Genomic DNA, 18,808 nt, shown 5'->3' with positions numbered 1-18,808 from the left:
ATGATTCTAAGTGAAAACTGGCGCCACTGACGGAGTATTATCTTTCCTAATGCTGCACATGCAGAGAAGAAAATACACCTGACATAAAGAGGGTTCAAGCCAGGCATTGTTTACCAGGCCTCACATTGTGTTATTAATCTGAGCGGCAGCGGCACAAAAGACCCACATTAATATAAACCGAGGCAAGACGGAAGAAAGGTGACTAGGACACACCTTCGCGTGCTTTATTTAGTGTCGCTCGACCGAAACTACAGCAGTCATGTCCGGTATCGGCTGCAGAGAGGTGGATCCCTGCGCACACAAACACACACGCACGCACGCACACGCACCATACCTTAGAAATTCTTGCAGACAGGTGTCACAGAAGCGGTGTCCACAGGTGGACACTTGGACCGGCTCGCGCATCGCCTTGCTGCAGAGGGGACACTGGAAGCGTCTCTTTGGCTTCTCCAGGAACTTGTAATCAAACCCGGGCATGGCTGCAGGTTCTGTCGCTTTTCTCGGGCCTTCGGCTGCAGGTTAAAGGTACAAATGTCCTCTCGGTCCCCCTGCAAACGGGGCTGTTTAGCTGCGCTGCCGTGAAACCGATGAGAGGTTCATATCACGTCCCTTACGCCGCCGACGGATTCGGGCTCTGCAGCGCTTCCTCCTGCAGCCCCCGCTGTCTGATGCCAACAAAGACTGAACGGTCCGGGAGGCGCTGGAGACACGGTTCTCCCTCCGCAGGGTTTAGTTTGGCCGGCAGAGCTGCTACAGCTGTGCGGATGTCTCCTCTGATGATGCAGAACTGACACTGAGCGCAATGCAAGAGCCCTCCGTCTGTTTAGGTGCACCGAGTCCCGCCTCCTCTTCCTCCTCCTCCGGGCAGGAGGAGTCAAGGAGCTGAAACGCTCTGTTCACACCATTTTATCTCTGTGATCCCCCTCTATGAAGCTTTAATCGAGCCTTTGTCCGGCTGCAGCGGGCTCTCATCATTCTTTCATTTCACATTTGATAATTATTATAGCTTATTTATCAGTTTAAACCCCTTCAGGTGTGGACATAAAGTGGTGGAGATTTAAAAAAATAAATAAATAAATAAAAATAAACTAAACATATGTAGTCCCAGCTGGTGAAGTCACGTGTGAGGGAGGTTTTACTATAAAGATGTAAATCAAATAAAGAAAATTTGAATCCAACTCAGAGCATACAGCAGAGGGGAGAGGCGCCCTCTGGCGATGGAGCGCCGCAGCAGCCTGTCATTATTCCCGGTGTTTCACGCTTAAATGTTTCATATACATGCTGCATAAAATCACCTCTGATATCTGGTGTTATAGGCATAAAAAGAAATAAACATCCAGATGTCATTTTTGACAATGTCAACAAAGCGCACAGCCACACATCTGGATCGTTTTTCACCTGCTGTATTGCCACCGGATTACATCACCATTACATCATCACACAGGACAACAAAGGCAGCTGAGCCTTGTCCCCAGAAAAAGTGAATAAGTCTGGAGTAATCTTCACCGAGGAAGAAATACCCACGGATTAAAAATAACTCGGTGTGTTAATGATAATGAAGGGGAGGGGAGAGGATAAAGATAACCACTCTGTCACTGAGCAGGTTAGTTTTTTCCATTTTATGCTCATCTGTAATAAACAGTCTATCTTTTAAAATGTTTTTATATCAATAAAAGCTTTAACACAAGAAAATGTCACTGAGTCAAATTTAATGTGAATATAAATGTAAAAAGACATACATATTCAAAAGATTCACCTCCTTGAGCAGCAGTGGACACAAACATTTTGAGGCACTTGTACTTGACTTGTATTTGTATTTTATTATCCCTCTGTGTTTGGTTTGTTCACTTGCTTGTCAATGTGCAGGATCACTTAAAAGGTTATGGACATACATGCATTAAAATCTTTACCAGAGGTGGGTTTTAGCCCAACTTAGAAGTGACTACCTGTTGGAGCAAATCCAGCAGGTAGTCACAACTGATCAAAGAATTTTTGGAATGATATTTTAGCACTGTCAGATATTTGGTGTCATCAGAAATACCTATCAACGTGCAACCATCAGACATCACCTTGATGTTTACAAGAAAATATCACAAACTTCAGCCTTACACTGCCTGGTCCTGCTTCAGCTTTGACGATGGCACACTTTCACCATCATGTCGTTCCGATAAGCTCATGCACTGTCACATTTACTTCCACTCAGACCTGCATTCATTTTTTTCACCAAGATCTGGGATTGGTGATGGGAGGGTTGGACCGCTGCGCGAAGTCTTCTTCAGCACATCCCAAAGATTCTCAGTGGAGTTAAGATCTGGACTCTGTGGGGGCCAATCCATGCGTGAAAATGACGCCTCATATTTCCTGGTACTGTCATCTCGGAATATGCCGGTGCCATGAGGGAAGTGAAGACTGATAGAAAAACCTGCTCATTCAGCATATCCAGGTGATCAGCTGATGTCACTTTTTGGGCACATAACATTACTGATCATGCACCTCCAATCCAGTGGAAGGCTCTTACCCATGTCCTCAGTTAAATGCAGGTGTTGACTTTTTTTGTCCAAACAGTGTATTTTGTCTTTATTTACTTCAGTATAAATTTATATGGAGATTTTCCTCGCTGTGGTATTTCCATTGGGCAGAAGACATTAGTACCACGGAGGTCTCTGCATCGGAAACAGACTGGTGCCAGGTCCTGGTGCCTTTTATAGAAGTTTACAGAGGAGGCGAATTCGGTGAAGATGCCACCTGGTACTTCTCTAGACACTTCATTTGCATCTCTTAATTTACAGTTTTGAGGAGGCAGAAGTTAAAAAAAAATGGTACATTTTCTCAGTCTCAGTCTGGCCTGATGATCGAGAGAAGAAACATATTCATAACTGACTTGTTTGTCTCTGATCCACGGAGCCCGTGGTTGTTCACTTTGGCCTTACAGCTGTTATTTATTCTAAGGTTAAAACTGTTGTTACTTGCAGCTGTACTGCTGCACTCTGGACACTTTGGCAGCGTTTGTTTTTGGTCATCACACAAACATGCAGATTTCAATGAGTTGCAATGAGAATGCTGATACAATATTAAAAAAAAGCTGCGCCTGAAGTAGCTCCCTGTTCACCGTATGAAGCGCTTCATTAACTGTTCACCACTGTCTGCGAGTCCAAACTGTGAACTTTGCACGCTGTTCGAAGTCCTGCGCTGGAATAAAAACAGCACAGCACGCTCACCTCTATCTGCTACACTCAGTAAACAGTCTGAAATCTCCTTCACTCCTCTCATTGAACTGCTGTTTATCTTACAAAAGTGAACGAGCGAGTGCTTCACACACAGCTCGAGGGGTCGTTATGTGGTGGCAGCGCCGCTGTAATCCAATAAATCGCAAAGCGACCACTGATGTGACGGACATACATGTGTTCACTTAATTTGGCCGATGAACGCTCAAGTGGCTTCATTCTTTTCATCTCATTCATCCGTAGCTCAAGAGAGCTCAAAACAGTTTGACCTTTTAATGGTCTTTCTTGGCCTTCTTGTGCTCATGCTGCACATGAGAGCAGACAATGGCTCACCACATGAGCCCTGCCTAATGACTTCCTGTAATCCAGCTTCAGGATCTGTGTTGCAACATTCCTTTAAACGACCTGATGTGAGATAAAACCTGCTGCAACAGATAGGCTCTGACCTTTTTCTGTGCTTTGCTCCATGAAATCAAGCCATCAAATGAAAACACCTGAAAGAAAAAAATAGATAGAAAAGATCGAGAGTGAAAGGCTGAGGCTGCAGCTGCAGAGTGAATAGAAATCTTTCAACTTTGGCACAGATGGATATGTAGGCGGAAGCTGTCCCCCTCCTCAGTCCACTGCCGGGCCTCACGACGGCCGCTGAGTGGGTTATTTTTCAGGATATGATCATCTGGAGACAGGCTCCTCGAGCAGAGCTGAAACAAGAAGCAGAAACAGAAAGGATGGAAACGTCAGTAGAGCTGAATTGGCAACTATTGTACTCGTTCTATCTTCTGTTCTTCAAATATGACAGCAAGATGAACATCTTGCCACCTTGACCTAAAATCTTTGCCAAATTTTGTCACGTTGGAAAAAAAATCTTCATTCATCCCACAAAGAAAACAACTGGCAGGTTAATCAATCGGTTAATTGAACCAGCAGCAAATGACTCTTCTGTTCTCGTGTTGCACAAAAACTTTTAATCAAATAAATCAATTGGCTGATAATGAGGCTGACGGTTAAATGAATATCAATACAAGCTTGTCATGTTTTACAGGAGGCTTCCAATTACGTGTGCCACATGGTTAGACCTTCCTGAAGCACTGTGAGTAGTTCAGAAGTCAAATGGAAACCACAACCCTGCAACAGACTGAGTCCAGACATTTCATCCTCCTCTTTCTCTGTCTGCTTTTTCACTCTCGTTGGCTAATAAAGGCAGAAATACCAAAAAAAAAAAAAAAAAGAACTTCAGGTCTTTTTAGTTTCTGTTTTTGTTTGTTTTTATTTGAATCACAACATTGTATTGCACTTTAGAGAAGTGGGCAACAGTGCTACAATTTTTGGAACTCTTAAATCATAATTAACAGTTTAAAAAATAAGTTTTTTAAGCTGCTGGTTGAGAAGGATGTACATTTGCTTTTCACAGTGAATCTACATCTGTAAACCATTTAAATGGTCGTGTTTCTCTACATTTGTTCTTTTCATAATTTAAGGTAGTTATTAATTCCTTTTCTCTCTAAGAAATAACCGAAGTGCAGCTTTTTGATTTCCACTTTCAATTTAAACGCTCACTGCTGAGAACGTAAGTTCCTCGTGGAGGTTTGTGAATTAAGTTTGTGTTAATTAACTGAACTCTTTCGTCATTAAAAAAAAAAAAATTTGAAAATGTTCATCTTAAACTTCTTAAATAATTAAAAATCTTAAATACACAAGCATCAGCTCATGCAGACAAAACAATGATTTACACGAAGAAACTTTGCTGCTGTCAAAAAATCTATAAACACAATAATTTTAGATAGTAAAACATTGTAAAGTGTTTCATTAAAATTGGACCTGTTGTGCTCATTTCCAGCTCCATACTTTATTCCTGACTCTGACAAAGTGACTTTGCTTGATTCATGGTTCAAAATAATCCTTCTGTATATTATACTGGACCTTTAAGACCACCCTCCCTTTCTTCTGATTGGCTGCCCCTCACAAACACATTCATCATGACCAGCAGTGGGGCTGCTGTTCTAACAGTCAAAGTGTAACTGAAAGGACGGTGAGATGGTGATGATGAGGTACAACGACCTGGTGAAGCTTTGGCTGCTTTGGTTTGAGTTTCTTTTTCTTTTTGTTGTTCGCTGTCAAAGGGGTAAAGTTAGGAGGGTGAAACTCATTCACTCGGGCACTCGTGTAATGGTCTGTACTGCAATCATAACCTCTCACAGTGCTTGGTCTCTGTGTATCTCTTGCTCAGCTCAGGGCAGAGAAACATTTAAACAGCAGCCCTGCAGCCTGTTGCAGGATTACCAGCATCTCTGTTACTTATTAAATACTGATGCAGTTTAATCTTCTCTAATTCTGCAGCTGTTTTCAAATATAAAGTGTAATCCAGGCCTCAACTTTGCACCATCTCCATTAACACTGCCATTTTCTGTTCGTCTCAGCAGGACCTCTGTGGTTACTTTTAGTGTGCAGATAAAAACATTATGATTGCAGCATAAAAACTAGTTTGTTCATGTAAACCAACCCCTTGGCGCTCTGCCTGTAAAAGATGGAACTACCCCACATTTTTGGACGCTGCTGAGCTTTTAAATTTACAAATGAGTCCTTTCACTATTGTACAGACGAGCAGGCATCATTACTGACATTATCAGGGGGAGCTTGTCTCGAGTTAAGCCGGTCTTTCGTCTGAGGAGTAGTTATATTTCCCCACATCCCAGCATCTCACAGAGTTTGTTAACAGAGGGTAATGAGCGAAATATTACGTTTCACTGCCAGCAGGGTGTTGCCATGACAACAAGCCACCGATGTCACCGTAAACGGGTGACTCTCGTCGAGCTGCACCGGCTTCGGTATCCCAGAATCCTCCTCTTTTCTTCCCAGGCGGCCGCGGGCCCCCTTTCCCCATGTGTACACTTCCCCTTCTGCAGAGAACAGAAGAAGAAGAAGAAGAAGAAGAGGCTGGTCACCAAATTTAGAGTGAGAACCCCGGACACATTAATCCACAGAGGTCTTTAACCAGCGGTTCTGTCTCTCCTGCAGTGGCAGCACAATGGCTCGATCTGCAGGAAGTCAGAGTTGAACAAAGCCCGTTTTCAACAAAGAAAACCTACAGGCAGACAGGCTGGCTTCTCTCCAGGGAGCCAATCACTAATATGACATTTTACTGTCTCTCACACACACACACACACACTGTATGTTCCTCTTTTATATTAAAGCCCCTGCACAGTTCTTTCTTAGTGCTAACAATTATACTGCTCACATGATAACCAAGTGGTTTAACTTCAGGATGACATGAAAATAAACCTACAGAGATGTGAAACTTGCTGCAGAATCCTCCACAGCTTTATCAGCTTTATTTTGTAGTTGAATTGCAAACCTAATTCTGAAAAAGTTGGGACGCTGTGTAAATAAAAACAGAATGCAATGATTTGCAAATCTCATAAACCCATTTACAACATAACACAGAAAACAAATGTGTAAAATGTCCCATTTAAAAAAATATATTTTGAATTTTTTAATTTGATCATTGCAACACATTTCAAAACAGTTGGGACAGGGCAAAAAGATGGAAGCTGGAAGAATATTTTGCAACTAATTAGTTTAATTGGCAACAGGTCATGTGATTGGGAATAAAAAGAGAGACAGCTTTTGAGAAGTAAAGATGGGCAGAGGTTCACCGCTCTGCAATGAACTGCATCTACAAATTGTGAAACAATTTTGGAATAGTGTTCCTAAAAGTAAAATTGTGAATAGCTCATCATTGACAGTACATAATATCATCAAAAGTTTCCCAGAATCTGGAGAAATCTCACGGGACAAGGTAGAAAATCAGTATTGGATGTCCATGATTTTCGAGCCCTCAGGCCCCCACCTCCTAGCTCCGAACTTTTTTGGATTTGGATTGTACATTATGGCTGCGTAGTGACACAACCAATCATAGAATCAAACTGGAACAAGATGCCCATGGACAGCAGTTAAACAGCAGGTATCAATGAAATGTCTCTATCAGATTAAATCTTTGAAGATTTTTTTGGATTGTAATAAAACCACCAATTTCACATCATCCTCTTCAGAACATCCATGTGTGCTGCTAATCATCTGTCATCCAGGTATAATTTAAAACAAAACGTGGTCTATGACATGTTTTTCATCAGTTAGCTAATGTTACAGACACACAGCTGTGCTTTAATTTGGCTAATTTGGTTGATCAAATTCACAGAGTTCATTCTGTTCATGCTTGATGACGCTCTTGGATGATTAGCTGGTTTTTTACTCAAAAGCATTCATAAAAAAAAGACAAAACACTAATATTGTTAGGCACGCTAACTCTCACCGTTTGTTTATTTGGCACACCAAACAAGTATTCCTTGCCAGGAAAACAGATTTGGCCTGACTGCAGCTTAAGCTGTGCGTACACACACTTTTCTCCTTCTTATTAGTTCCAGTAATCCAGTGAACTCTCAAACTGTACTACATCCCTGGCCCATCTTCAACCTGAACGGCAGCCAGAAAAAACTGAGAGCCCCTGTGCAGGTGTGCAGGGCCTTCAACAGCATCAAGATATTATATTTACTCTCTTCTACTCATCAGCATGTTGACCCGATATCACACTTTATGTGAGACTGCACAGTATTTTTATCCTTTGCCGCCCATCCCACACATTTTGATGGTTCTAGTTTATCTCTTTTTTTCAAAACAGATTTGCTGATCTCTGGCTGAATCAGCAGAAATAGGAGCTGTAATTGTTGTAACATATTCGTTTATTTTGGTCACCCTACTCACCAGATCCTATGGCTAAGGTGAAGGCGTCCCCACAGGCAGCCATGGTGATACCCTGCAGGCCAGGCACCAGGTAGGGGACACGGCTGCTACGACGGGAGCTGGAGCCAACTTGACCGTGCTGGTTGCTGCCGAAGGTGAAACACTGACCATTTTCTGAGCGACAAAAATGTGGAGTCACAAACCAAGAGAATATTTAGGAATTACACAAGTAATGGTGCTGAGTGTTACTTTCTTAGCAGCTTTCCCTGACCTTGTGCCCATTAGAAAAACCTGTAGTTTTCCATGGAGTGTTGTGATATTATTGTCTGTACTAATGAAGGTCTGGGTCCCACTAAACCTAATGCCATGGAAGCAAGAGAGCTACAGCAGCCTTGTCAGGGTTAATCTCTTCAAGCTTTCTGGAAAGTTTTTCAGAAGCAAACATTAGCTTTCCTACGTCTAAGTGCTTTCTATCTAACATTCGATCGAGTTCAGTATCTTGCCCGGGGTTTTAAATTTGGATGCCTGTTAAGATGTTTTCCTGTTCTAGTGTTTTGAATCCTTGGTTTCTCTGCTTTCTGCCAAAGTAGTCCTGCCTTCTTCTTTGTCAGATGATCTGTTGTATCACCTGTTTCCCCTGTACGGTGCTGTGTATCTAGTTTCTGCGCCTTGCTGGATTTTTTGTAGTTTCTGGATTTTTGGATTAGTCACCCTATGCTGAATAAAGCCTGATTTTTGTTTTGCTTTGTGTTTGGATCTTCTTTTGGACTGAAACTTCAAGAATTGCATGGCTACAAACAAAATTTGACTTGAGAGAACAATTCTGTGAATTTGTTGAACCTGTAACAGCGACAGAATGCGCCGTTCCGATGTCAATGTAAACAATCTTCTCAGTGTTGAGCGGGGCCGATTGGACTGGAGCGTAAGAATGAACTTCTTCCACTTGATTCGCGGGATTTGGTTCCTCTCCAGCTGTGATCTTATCCAGGCCAAGCTTGTTGAACCTGAGCACAATAAAACAACAAAATCCAAACATATTTAACAGACACATTCATCCAAATTTGATACATTTGAGAATATCTGTAAATAATCTGTAAATAAACTGAACAGCAGCACTTGATGATATGTATTGTTTCTTTTTTGTCTTTTGGCTGTAAGCATTCAGTGGAATCCACAAAGAATCTGGCATTATGCGTTATGTAAAAATCCCCAGTGGCTAGACATTTTAATTTAATTCACTATGATGTGCATTCACTTAAGTTTCAAGATATATAAATGGTACCTCCGCCTGTTTTTTGGAACCACATTTGATTAATGTGCTACAAACTAAAAGCCCACACAGCTAGACACTGCTCCCGGTCAGTCGGCTCTCTGAAATGATTTCTCTGCCTCCTCAGATGTGGTCCCAACTCTGCCAACAAGAGCTTAAACTGCCCCCGACATCCTGAAATATGTTCGAAAGCAGCCACGATGCAGCTTCAACTCCTGGATCAAACCATGAAATTCTCACTGCGGCTGCTTTCTCTTGAGAGTTGGATGAACCCAGAACCTCTGTTTCTTCCTTCTCTTATTTAGAAACATCAGGATCTCATCACATTTTCACTTGATGGCATTTTTTTCATAGTGCGTTTTATGAGAGCAAATAATTCGCAACATGACAGGCGTGCATCCAAAAGACTTGGAATGTTGTTTTGTCGCACTGTGTCTGGTGTGTGAAGGCCTTTTAAGGATTTGAGCGAGGTTGACAAGGGTCAAATTGTGATGGCTAGATGAAGCATTTCCAAATCTGCAGCCCTTGTGAGGCGTTCCCAGTCTGCGGTGGTCAGTATCTATCAACAGTGGTCCAAAGAAGGAACAGTGCTGAACCAGTGACAGACTCGTGGGAGGCCAAGGCTCATTGAAGCACATGGGGAGCGAAGGCTGAGTGGTCCAATCCAACAGACGAGTTACTGTAGCTCAAACTGAGGAAAAAGTTAATGCAGGTTCTGATAGATAGGTGTCAGAACACGCAGTGCATCACAGTTTGCTGTGTATGGGGCGGCATAGCCGCAGACGAGTCAGGGTGCCCATGCTGACCTGTCAGCTGCCAAAAGTGGCAAAAATGGACATGTGAGCATCAGAACTGGACTACAGAGCAATGGACAAAGGTGGCCTGGTCTGATGAATCACATTTTCTTTTACATCACGTAGATGGCCGGGTGCGTGCGTGACGATTACCGGGGGGACAACTGGTACCGGGATGCATTATGGGAAGAAGGCAAGCTGGGGGAGTTAATGTGATGCTTTGGGCAATGTTCTGCTGGGAAACCTTAGGTCCTGCTATTCATGTGGATGTTACTTTGACACGTACCACCTACTTAAGCATTGTTGCAGACCATATACACCCTTTCATGGAAATGGTATTCCCACATGGCTGTGGCCTCTTTCAGCAGAATAATGCACCCTGCCCCAAAGCATAAATGGTTCAGGACAGCACAGCAACGGGTTTGAGGTGTTCACGTGGTCTCCAAATTCCCCAAATCTCACTCCAATCGAGCGTCTGTAGGATGTGCTTGACAAACAAGTGAGATCCATGGAGGACCCACCTCACCACTTACGGGAGTTAAAGGATCTGTTGCTAACATCTTGGTGCAGATACCACAGCACATCCTCAGGGTCTAGCGGAGTCCCTGCCTCAGTGGGTCAGGGCTGTTTTGGCAGCAAAAGGGGGACCAACACAATATTAGGCAGGTGGTCATGTTAAACTAGATCGGTGTGTATTTCAGGTCTGTAAGCCTCAAGACTACAGATAAAGCTGTTTGCTGCTCTTACTCCTTCCTAGCCACACATGCATCCTCCCTGAGAGAGAGGGATTAGCACTGAGTGAAAGAAAATATTTGTCATTTTATAGGAATGCTGTCTCACAGGTTGTGCACCAAGAAAGTACCTCTCTCTACCATCAACCCACATGATCAAGTTTAAAACCTCTGAGTGATAAAATGTTACGGAAAACATGCAGTGAAAACGTCTTCTCAGCGTTATGTAACGCGTGTCTCGCTGCTCATCATTTCCTCGTGTCTGTCACAATCAGAACAGTCACCTGTTGCTTCCACATGCCACAATGCTGTGCTGGTTGCTGATAATCATGGAGCAGTCAACTCCACACACCACCCTCTGAGCCTCGAAGTCGCCAGGCAAACACACCTGCTGTGGACAGTTGTGGGTGTCCTGGGTGCCGAGCCCGAGGCGACCTTTCACACAAACACCCAACAATTAAGCTCCGCGCTGAGATGCTGCTGTCATAAATCAGTGACATACAAACAAACACCAAAAAGAAGAAAAGAATATACTGGTTTGTTTACTATACCATTGTCTCCTCTTCCCCAGGCAAATACTTCTCTTTCATTGGTCACAGCGAGAACGTGGGAAGCACCGCAAGACACCTGAACGAGCTCATAGCCAAGGAGAGCCTCCACAATCTTGGGCTGAACACAAAAACAGAGAAAGAAGAAATAGTGTCGAGTATCAAAACTATGTAAGGACGCTGCATCCTCACAGCATTCACGTAATTGTATGAAACTGCATCATTCATGGTTCAATTCACGCCTCTCTCCCTTTGCTTCTCTACTAAACTTTAAATTTTTAAAATGTCTTTTTAATGATGAGCTTTTTCTCATCTTTTAAATTATTCATTCATTATTTAATTCTTAGCGATTCTGTGTTCATTTTCAGGCATGTTTGCTTTAATGTGGGCATTGCCTCATATTTTCTGAAACATATGAGGAAAAGCACATCAAACCACTAAAAGAAATGATTATAATCACACTCTGAAATTCCAAACCACACAAGCTTGTGCAGCAGAGTGTGTGAATGAGTCTAACCCATCAGGTCTTTAGGAAGATGCCCGTGCTATTTTGCGCCATTGTGCTAATAGCACAGCTAATATTGCAGTGCATTCACCACTTGCCAGTGGGCGTCATGTGTGCTGCGTCCTGCACATTATCTGGGCAGCTCTTCTTTCCTGAGTATTTCCTGTATGCGTTTAATGTGGATTAATTTCTGTTGTGGTAAGAAACGGCAAATGTGGATTCTTCTGAAACTGTTTGATCCATTAGCCATTTCATAAGTATATACAGTAAAAGTCAAGTAATTAAAAATAAAGTACATGAACATTTGATTCAAATTAATGTTTTTTTTTGGATTTGAATTTGACATCAATTGAAAGTCAAAAAATTACTCTTAACATACTGCAGAGGGACTGTATGTACACTGCTCAAAAAAAATTAAAGGAACACTTTTTAATCAGAGTATAGCATCAATTCAAATAAACTTTTGGGACATAGATGTGGTCTGTTAAGTAGCAGAGGTGGTTGTTAATCAGCTTCAGTTGTTTTGGTGTTAATGAAATTAAAAACAGGTGCACTAAAGGAGCAACAATGAGACAACCCTGAAAACAGGAAGGCGGTCACTGATATTTTTTTATATTTTGATATTTGGCTAGGGTCAGTGTCACTAGCTACAAAATGACCTCCAGCAGGGCACTGGTGTGATACCTGGACCCTACAGAGGTTCCACAGGTAGTCCAACGCCACCAGGATGGCACATAATTACCTGCCATTGCCAGAAGGTTTGCTGTGTCTCCCAGCACAGTCTCAAGAGCATGGAGGAGATCCCAGGAGGCAGGCAGTTACTCTAGGAGAGCTGCACAGGGCCATAGAAGGTCCTTAACCCATCAGCAGGACCGGTATCTGCTCCTTTGTGCAAGGAGGAACAGGATGAGCACTGACAGGGCTACAAAATGACCTCCAGCAGGCCACTGGTGTGAATGTCTCTGACCAAACAATCAGAAACAGACTTAGTGAGGGTGGCCTGAGGGCCTGACATCCTCTAGTGGGCCCTGTGCTCATTGCCTGATACCGTGGAGCCCGATAGGCGTTTTTCATAGAATACCAGAATTGGCAGGTCCACCACTGGTGTCCTGTTCTTTTCACAGATTAGAGCAGGTTCACCCTGACCAGATGTGACAGATGTGAAAGGGTCTGGAGAAGCCGTGGAGAACGTTATGCTGCCTGTAACATATCGCTCAGCATGACCAGTTTAGTGGTGGGTCAGTGATGGTCTGGGGAGGCACAGACCTCTAAAGTCTGGGTTTCTCTAATATGTACTCTACCTTCACTTCTCTAAATACATTGACACTAGTGGAATTTACTGCAAAACTGCTGCGTTTGACTGCATTGCTTTGAGTTAGGTGTATTTAATTTCTTACATACTTGCAGCTGAGCTTGAACTGAGTACGACAAATCATGTACCTGTGTTACATCATTGAAGTTCCCGTGTCCTAGACAGCCGTTGCTTCCACTTCCAAATGTCATGATAATGCCCCTGTCTGCAAATTGGAAATGAAAAGAAGGGATTAATGGTACTATTAGTTGATGAGTGTAGGTGTATTCTTACAGAGACCAACAGAATGCTTCTAATCCCCACCTAGGAAACACTAATCTGCTTCACAACAGTAAAAACTGATGAGAGAGAGACAAGAGCTAAGAGAAAGGGTCTTTAATCCTGTGTTATCGGCTTTGTGATGTTGGACGGGCTGACGACACCCTCCTAAAGCACTCTGTGAGTGTACCACAGTCTGAGAACAAGAGAAAGAATTGCTCCTAACTGCTAGGCAAGCATGAGGGTAGAAAATAAACACTGATTTCCTATAACTAAACAAACTAGCATGGCTGTGATCTCTCTGATGGTTATCCAAAGACAAATGGCCCACCAACCTGTCATGCAGGTGGTAAAGAGATCGCCGCAGGACACAGATTTGATGGTAACTCCAGACTGACCCTCAAGGAAGCGAGAAATGAACTGAGGCTGCATCTGCTCCACCACACCAGGAAGACTCGCCTCAGAGGACCCCACTGATGGAGCCTGTGACAAAAAATGTATTAGACTGAGGTGAGAAGACGATCTATTAATGACAGTAAAAGAGTAAGAGGAAATCATCAGACACTATCAGTCTGCAATGTTTAGGCCTTCTAGATATTACTTTCTTATAAACTATGCATAATACCCATGCAGAGATTTTCTACTTTTCCAAGAATGTCTTAAAACTCAAAACATGGACAGAAAAGTGCTCATTTCTTCAACCTGATGTTGGCTGTTTAGTTCTGCAGACTACAGAGGCAACCACAACAATTTTGTCCTATAATGTGGCTCTTTGAGTCTATGAAACCGAAACCAAGGACATTTAATTTTTATCAGTGATGTTTTCATGAGCTACAAAAACTACTGGCTTGTCTTTATTTTCCAGCTGTATCTGGATGTTTGTACAAACATCAGAAAGTCCCAGGAGTGCAAATCAGAGCTGCTCCTTTACACAGTGTCAGAGTTACAGGGAGGATTTTTACTTTAAGATTTATTACTTGAGGAAAATCAGCCAAAGTAGAACATGCACACACACACACACACACACACACACACACCTACCTCCCATGTAATCAGACGGCCAGACTTGGTTACTCCCATCTTTTGAGTGCGGCCCAGAGACACCTGAAGCACTTCCGTGTTGAGCATTGGCAGCCGGAGAGGCGTCGAGATGCCACTTCCCCACGTGTACACGGAGGACAGCGGGAGAGAATGCACCTTTGCTGATCCTAAACCGACTGATCTGTCTGTTTCAGCCCAAAAAAGCAAACACTGAGTTTTGTAACTGATGCTCTGATCAGTCTAGATCAGCCAGAACTATGGTCAAATAATTACATGCTTCACCTCTTGACCTGTTGGCAGGAACTCTCCCTCCTGGTCTACCCTGAGGACCAGTTTGCACAGTAGAGAGAGGTTTCTCAATTCTGGATGAAAAGAATATACCGATGAAGACAGAAGTCATTGCCTGAAACAGAATAAACCTCATCTCATAACACATCTTATTATTACTTAAGCATAAAGACTGTACCTGCGCATTTTCACATTGCCTATATCTGTGTAGAGGTTAAGCAGGGGCCTGATGCATATGGGGAGAGCCATTATTTCATTGAGTTGAGGCCGTTTGGATGGATCCAGATTGAGCATGTTGAGGATGAGCTGTCGGAGTTCTGGGCTGTATCGGTCTGAGATCGGAGCAAAAGTACCGCTCATGATCTTTAGAACGAGGGCGGGGAGATTCTGGAAGAAAAATGAAAGAGTGAAATTATAAGATGCATCATAGATAGATGTACAAAAATAATCCCCTGTCATCTACTCTAAATCCTTGTCAAAACAAGAAGTTTTCACAGTACTAAACCGCAGTGGAAATAGTAGTGAAAACAGACTTGAGCAAAAAGATCTGAATGAATTATTGATCTGTGCGGATATCAAAAGCAGTAGCAATCTGTTTGGAGCTTTAAAGTGGGACAACCTGCAGGTCTTCTTATGAAATATTCTGAGAAATTTTAAGAAGCCCCCACAGAGTACACAGAGTAGCTCTGATGGTTTCAATGCCTGTGCATGCAGCAAGAGTTTATAATTTATACATTTAAGAATAATACTAATATTGTAAAAACTAACAATAAGGCAGTGATATCATTACACCCAAAACGGGGTCACTATAAATGAAATGCTTTTGTTACAGCAGCCTCGAAGGCTCTCTTGAGGCTTGCTAGCTCATACAGCACACAGCCCAAAGCCCAGATGTCACTCTTCTGGTTATACGGCTTTCCCTCACACAGCTCTGGGGAGATGTAGCAAGGGGTCCCAACCACCTGCACAGTGCAATAAAGGAGGTTTTAATTCAATTTCAGGCTGCAATTTAGAGTATTTTCAGTTCCAAAACAAAGGGAAACCATCTCACTGTGTAAGCTTTGCTCTTGCTGACGAGGATTTTGGAGATGCCAAAGTCACCGATTTTGACGATCATCTGGTGCTTGTCGAGAAGAATATTCTGTGTCTTTAGGTCCCTGTGCAGGATGAGCTTGTTGTGAACGTGGTACAGAGCGAGCAAGATCTGCACAAAGAAGTGAAGGATGGTGTCCTCGTCCAGCAGAGAGTTACAGCGCTTCTGTATGTAGTCAGCCAAGGTCCCACCTGCATGAAGAAAACATGAAGGAAAGAATAATCAAGACAGATGATTTCTGGAACCATAATGAAGAAAAAGTTACTGGGATGGTTGAGTTGTACTGAAATGATAATATCATAGCCAATTAGCTCTGGATTTAAAAGCCGTAAGAACACAGTAGGTGCTCTTATTGCTCAAGTGAAATGTTGCTGTCAGTATCAGAGAAAATAATTCATCCAGCCATATAAATAAATCACAGTGTTCTAGCTAGTGGTTGATCGCCAGGCGCTGCGCCGAGCTGAGGATTTCACCACTTCACTTTCGGAGCTCTGCTGTCACTGCATTTAGCAAACAGGAGCCCGCCCTGCGGACTCCGCCCTGGCTAGATCGCTGCTTGCACCTGTATTATTATTTCACTGCAATTTGCAATCTACCACAGAGCACGGAAAGTTCACAATGTGCACGTTTGATCTCCCTAAGGTCGTGCGCGCGCTTGATTCCGAGGGAAATCGAAATGTTTGGTCGATTCGCGTTTCCCCATCAGATACTGTTTCCCTGGTGTCTCCTCGTCGCCCACGCGGCAAAGAACACACACACACACACACATTTTTTTTTTTGTTTGTGATTAATAGAAAATAAAAGCCTGTAATAGAAGTCTTATATTTTATAAGTCCATGAATGAGTGAGATCTGCAGGCATGAACACAGTAAACCTTGAGATGGCGTGTTGTGTGTGTCCCCGCATACACCTCAGAAATACGATGGGAGACGTATCAAAGGCATTCTGCAGATTTTGCAAGTGTGAAATATGTGCTCATTGTGCTGATTTAATTCAACATGCTAATACCAAGAAGCACACACAAAAAAAAAACTGTGCACCTGTGACACCTACAAGTGTAAGCGTCACAATTGTAATTTGCTTAGAAGTTATTTGTGGAAAGGCCAATGCTAATGGTAGTATTATGTTGAATTTGAGGAGATGTAATTGTGTAGTTTCGCCACTAGGGGGAAATGGCGCGGGTGGTATTCGGTGCTGTGGGGCTTCCGGGCTTCAGACGAGGAAGAGCCTGCAGACCGAACGCAACTGATGTCTCCCGTCTCTATTTCTTTCTGTGTGAAACAGGTTAGTAATCTGAGTTATTTCACCTCAGTACATGTTTACAGAGAGGCGATTGTGTTTAGATGCTCGTGATGTTGTGTAATGTTGTAAGTTGTGTGTTCGAACATAGAAAAGAAATATAAACTGTTTTCCGTCGACCGACGGGAGAGCAGCCATCTTATCGGTGGGTAATGGTACGAAATGGTGAGGCTTTACAATGTGTGTTTCATTTTGTTATGGATGTTGCTCCGAGATATACCTCTTAAATGCAAAGTATTGTTGTTGACTGTGTTTTTATATGATGATGTATTCTGTTTCTTTTGAGATTTTGATATAGATGTGTTTTAGTTGGAAAATATGGGTTTTCATATGTTTAGTTAGAAAGAAGTGTCAGCAAAAAAAAAGGTAATAATAAGCAGGTAAATAGTGATGATATTATTACATGATAGGTTTTTGCAGCAGGATAGCTGTAGCATTTCGCTGTAGTAGCAGCGCACAAAAGAGACCCTGAATTATGGGGCAGTTATTTTGTATATTATATACAGTGGAGCAAAAGATGTGAGTTTGTTTCAATATTGTAGTTTGTGTTTAGAGATATGTTAGATGATATTGTGAATGAGAAGGATGATTTAACGTTTTGTAAATAAAGAGACGAGGAAGAGCCTGCAGACCGAACGCAACTGATGTCTCCCGTCTCTATTTCTTTCTGTGTGAAACAGACCCCACCAGAGGTCTGTAACATAATTTTGGTGGCCCGTACGGGGATCGGCATGCTACAAAGATGGATGCTGATCCTTTAATCAACGAACCCGCAGCAGACATCGCAGGCGTGCTGGAGTGGTAGACGTGCAACTGAGGCAGCCGTGGGACCAGAGGAAGGAGGGGACCCCTGCTGGAGGAGTGACGTGTTACCGGTTGAGCTGACTACGCTGTGGAGAGTGCTGCCAAGGGACAAGATGGAGGACAAGGAGCGAAAAGAGTTGACGTGGAAGATCAAAAAGAGTCTTCATGAGCTGACAGCAGAGGAACTCTTTCAGATTGCAGAGGACATCACACGGCTGTCGGACTTGGACCCTGTGAGCTACAGACTTGGTGATGAGGAAAGTTGTTTTGATTATATTTGTGCATACCTTCATTGTAAAACACTCTTGGGTTTAGAAGATACAGGAGTTTCACACCTACTGTCTTTAAGTGATGCTATTGTCCAGCTTATAGCGAATCGTACTTGTGAAGGAGGTGCCCCTGTGGTGGCAGAGGAAGAGGGTGTTGTCTTTAGCCCGACACTCGTGCATCCTCAAGCTACAATGTTCCATGAGTCTGTTGACCCACAAATAAATGAATATGATGAGTTGAAAGCTAGCTATGAAGCACTTGGTAAAAAACTAGCAGAGTTAAACCCAACACCAGCAGTACAGTACACACCTGTTCTGCCTGCTCCACAGATACCGCCACTTAGAAGTGCAAATGCAGCTAGCAGCCATGCAGTGAGAGATGTTAGACACCAGAGACCTGAGCAGGTGGTTTCTTTGAGGGATCTGCCATTTCTGCAACGCAGAGAGTTTAAGGTGCATGGGGGCCAGGTGGGAGACACTACATCTGACATCACCTACCACGGACTATGTAAACAAATGGAAGAGGGATTGAAAGCGAACCATACAGAGGGTGAGATCATCCAGGGCGTGCTTCGTATCATTAAACCTGGACAGTTTAAGGATATGTTAGTCAGTAAAGATGACTTGAGCCTTGG

The 18,808-nt window shown here is 43.0% G+C and overlaps 2 protein-coding genes across 5 annotated transcripts in view; both read right to left on the bottom strand.

Annotated features, from left to right (window-relative positions):
- Positions 1–777, bottom strand: part of traf4a (tnf receptor-associated factor 4a) — a 45,892-nt gene extending 45,115 nt beyond the window's left edge. Inside the window, exon 1 of the mRNA XM_030744124.1 lies at positions 335–777. Within this exon, the coding sequence (XP_030599984.1) occupies positions 335–477 (143 nt within the window). The 5' untranslated portion in view covers positions 478–777. The remainder of the gene's footprint in view (positions 1–334) is intronic.
- Positions 778–1,712: 935 nt separating this feature from the next.
- nek8 (NIMA-related kinase 8) overlaps positions 1,713–18,808 on the bottom strand; it is a 40,837-nt gene continuing 23,741 nt past the window's right edge. Inside the window, exons 3-15 of one of the 4 annotated variants that reach the window (XM_030744481.1) lie at positions 15,760–15,992; positions 15,539–15,670; positions 14,887–15,095; positions 14,703–14,782; positions 14,421–14,605; positions 13,715–13,862; positions 13,250–13,326; positions 11,308–11,425; positions 11,041–11,191; positions 8,802–8,965; positions 7,983–8,135; positions 5,963–6,121; positions 1,713–3,925 (exon numbers count right to left, since the gene is read on the bottom strand). In XM_030744481.1, coding sequence (XP_030600341.1) covers positions 3,897–3,925; positions 5,963–6,121; positions 7,983–8,135; positions 8,802–8,965; positions 11,041–11,191; positions 11,308–11,425; positions 13,250–13,326; positions 13,715–13,862; positions 14,421–14,605; positions 14,703–14,782; positions 14,887–15,095; positions 15,539–15,670; positions 15,760–15,992 — 1,838 coding nt within the window. In that variant the 3' untranslated portion in view covers positions 1,713–3,896. Of the gene's footprint in view, positions 3,926–5,962; positions 6,122–7,982; positions 8,136–8,801; positions 8,966–11,040; positions 11,192–11,307; positions 11,426–13,249; positions 13,327–13,714; positions 13,863–14,420; positions 14,606–14,702; positions 14,783–14,886; positions 15,096–15,538; positions 15,671–15,759; positions 15,993–18,808 lie in introns of those variants that run through there. The other 3 variants (XM_030744482.1, XM_030744484.1, XM_030744483.1) reach the window with 3 other exon arrangements.

Source organism: Archocentrus centrarchus, chromosome 13 (assembly GCF_007364275.1).
Source record: "Archocentrus centrarchus isolate MPI-CPG fArcCen1 chromosome 13, fArcCen1, whole genome shotgun sequence".
NCBI classification, from domain to species: Eukaryota; Metazoa; Chordata; class Actinopteri; order Cichliformes; family Cichlidae; genus Archocentrus; species Archocentrus centrarchus.
Note: the sequence above shows the minus strand (reverse complement) of the source record. Positions and strands in the feature narration are given on the sequence as shown.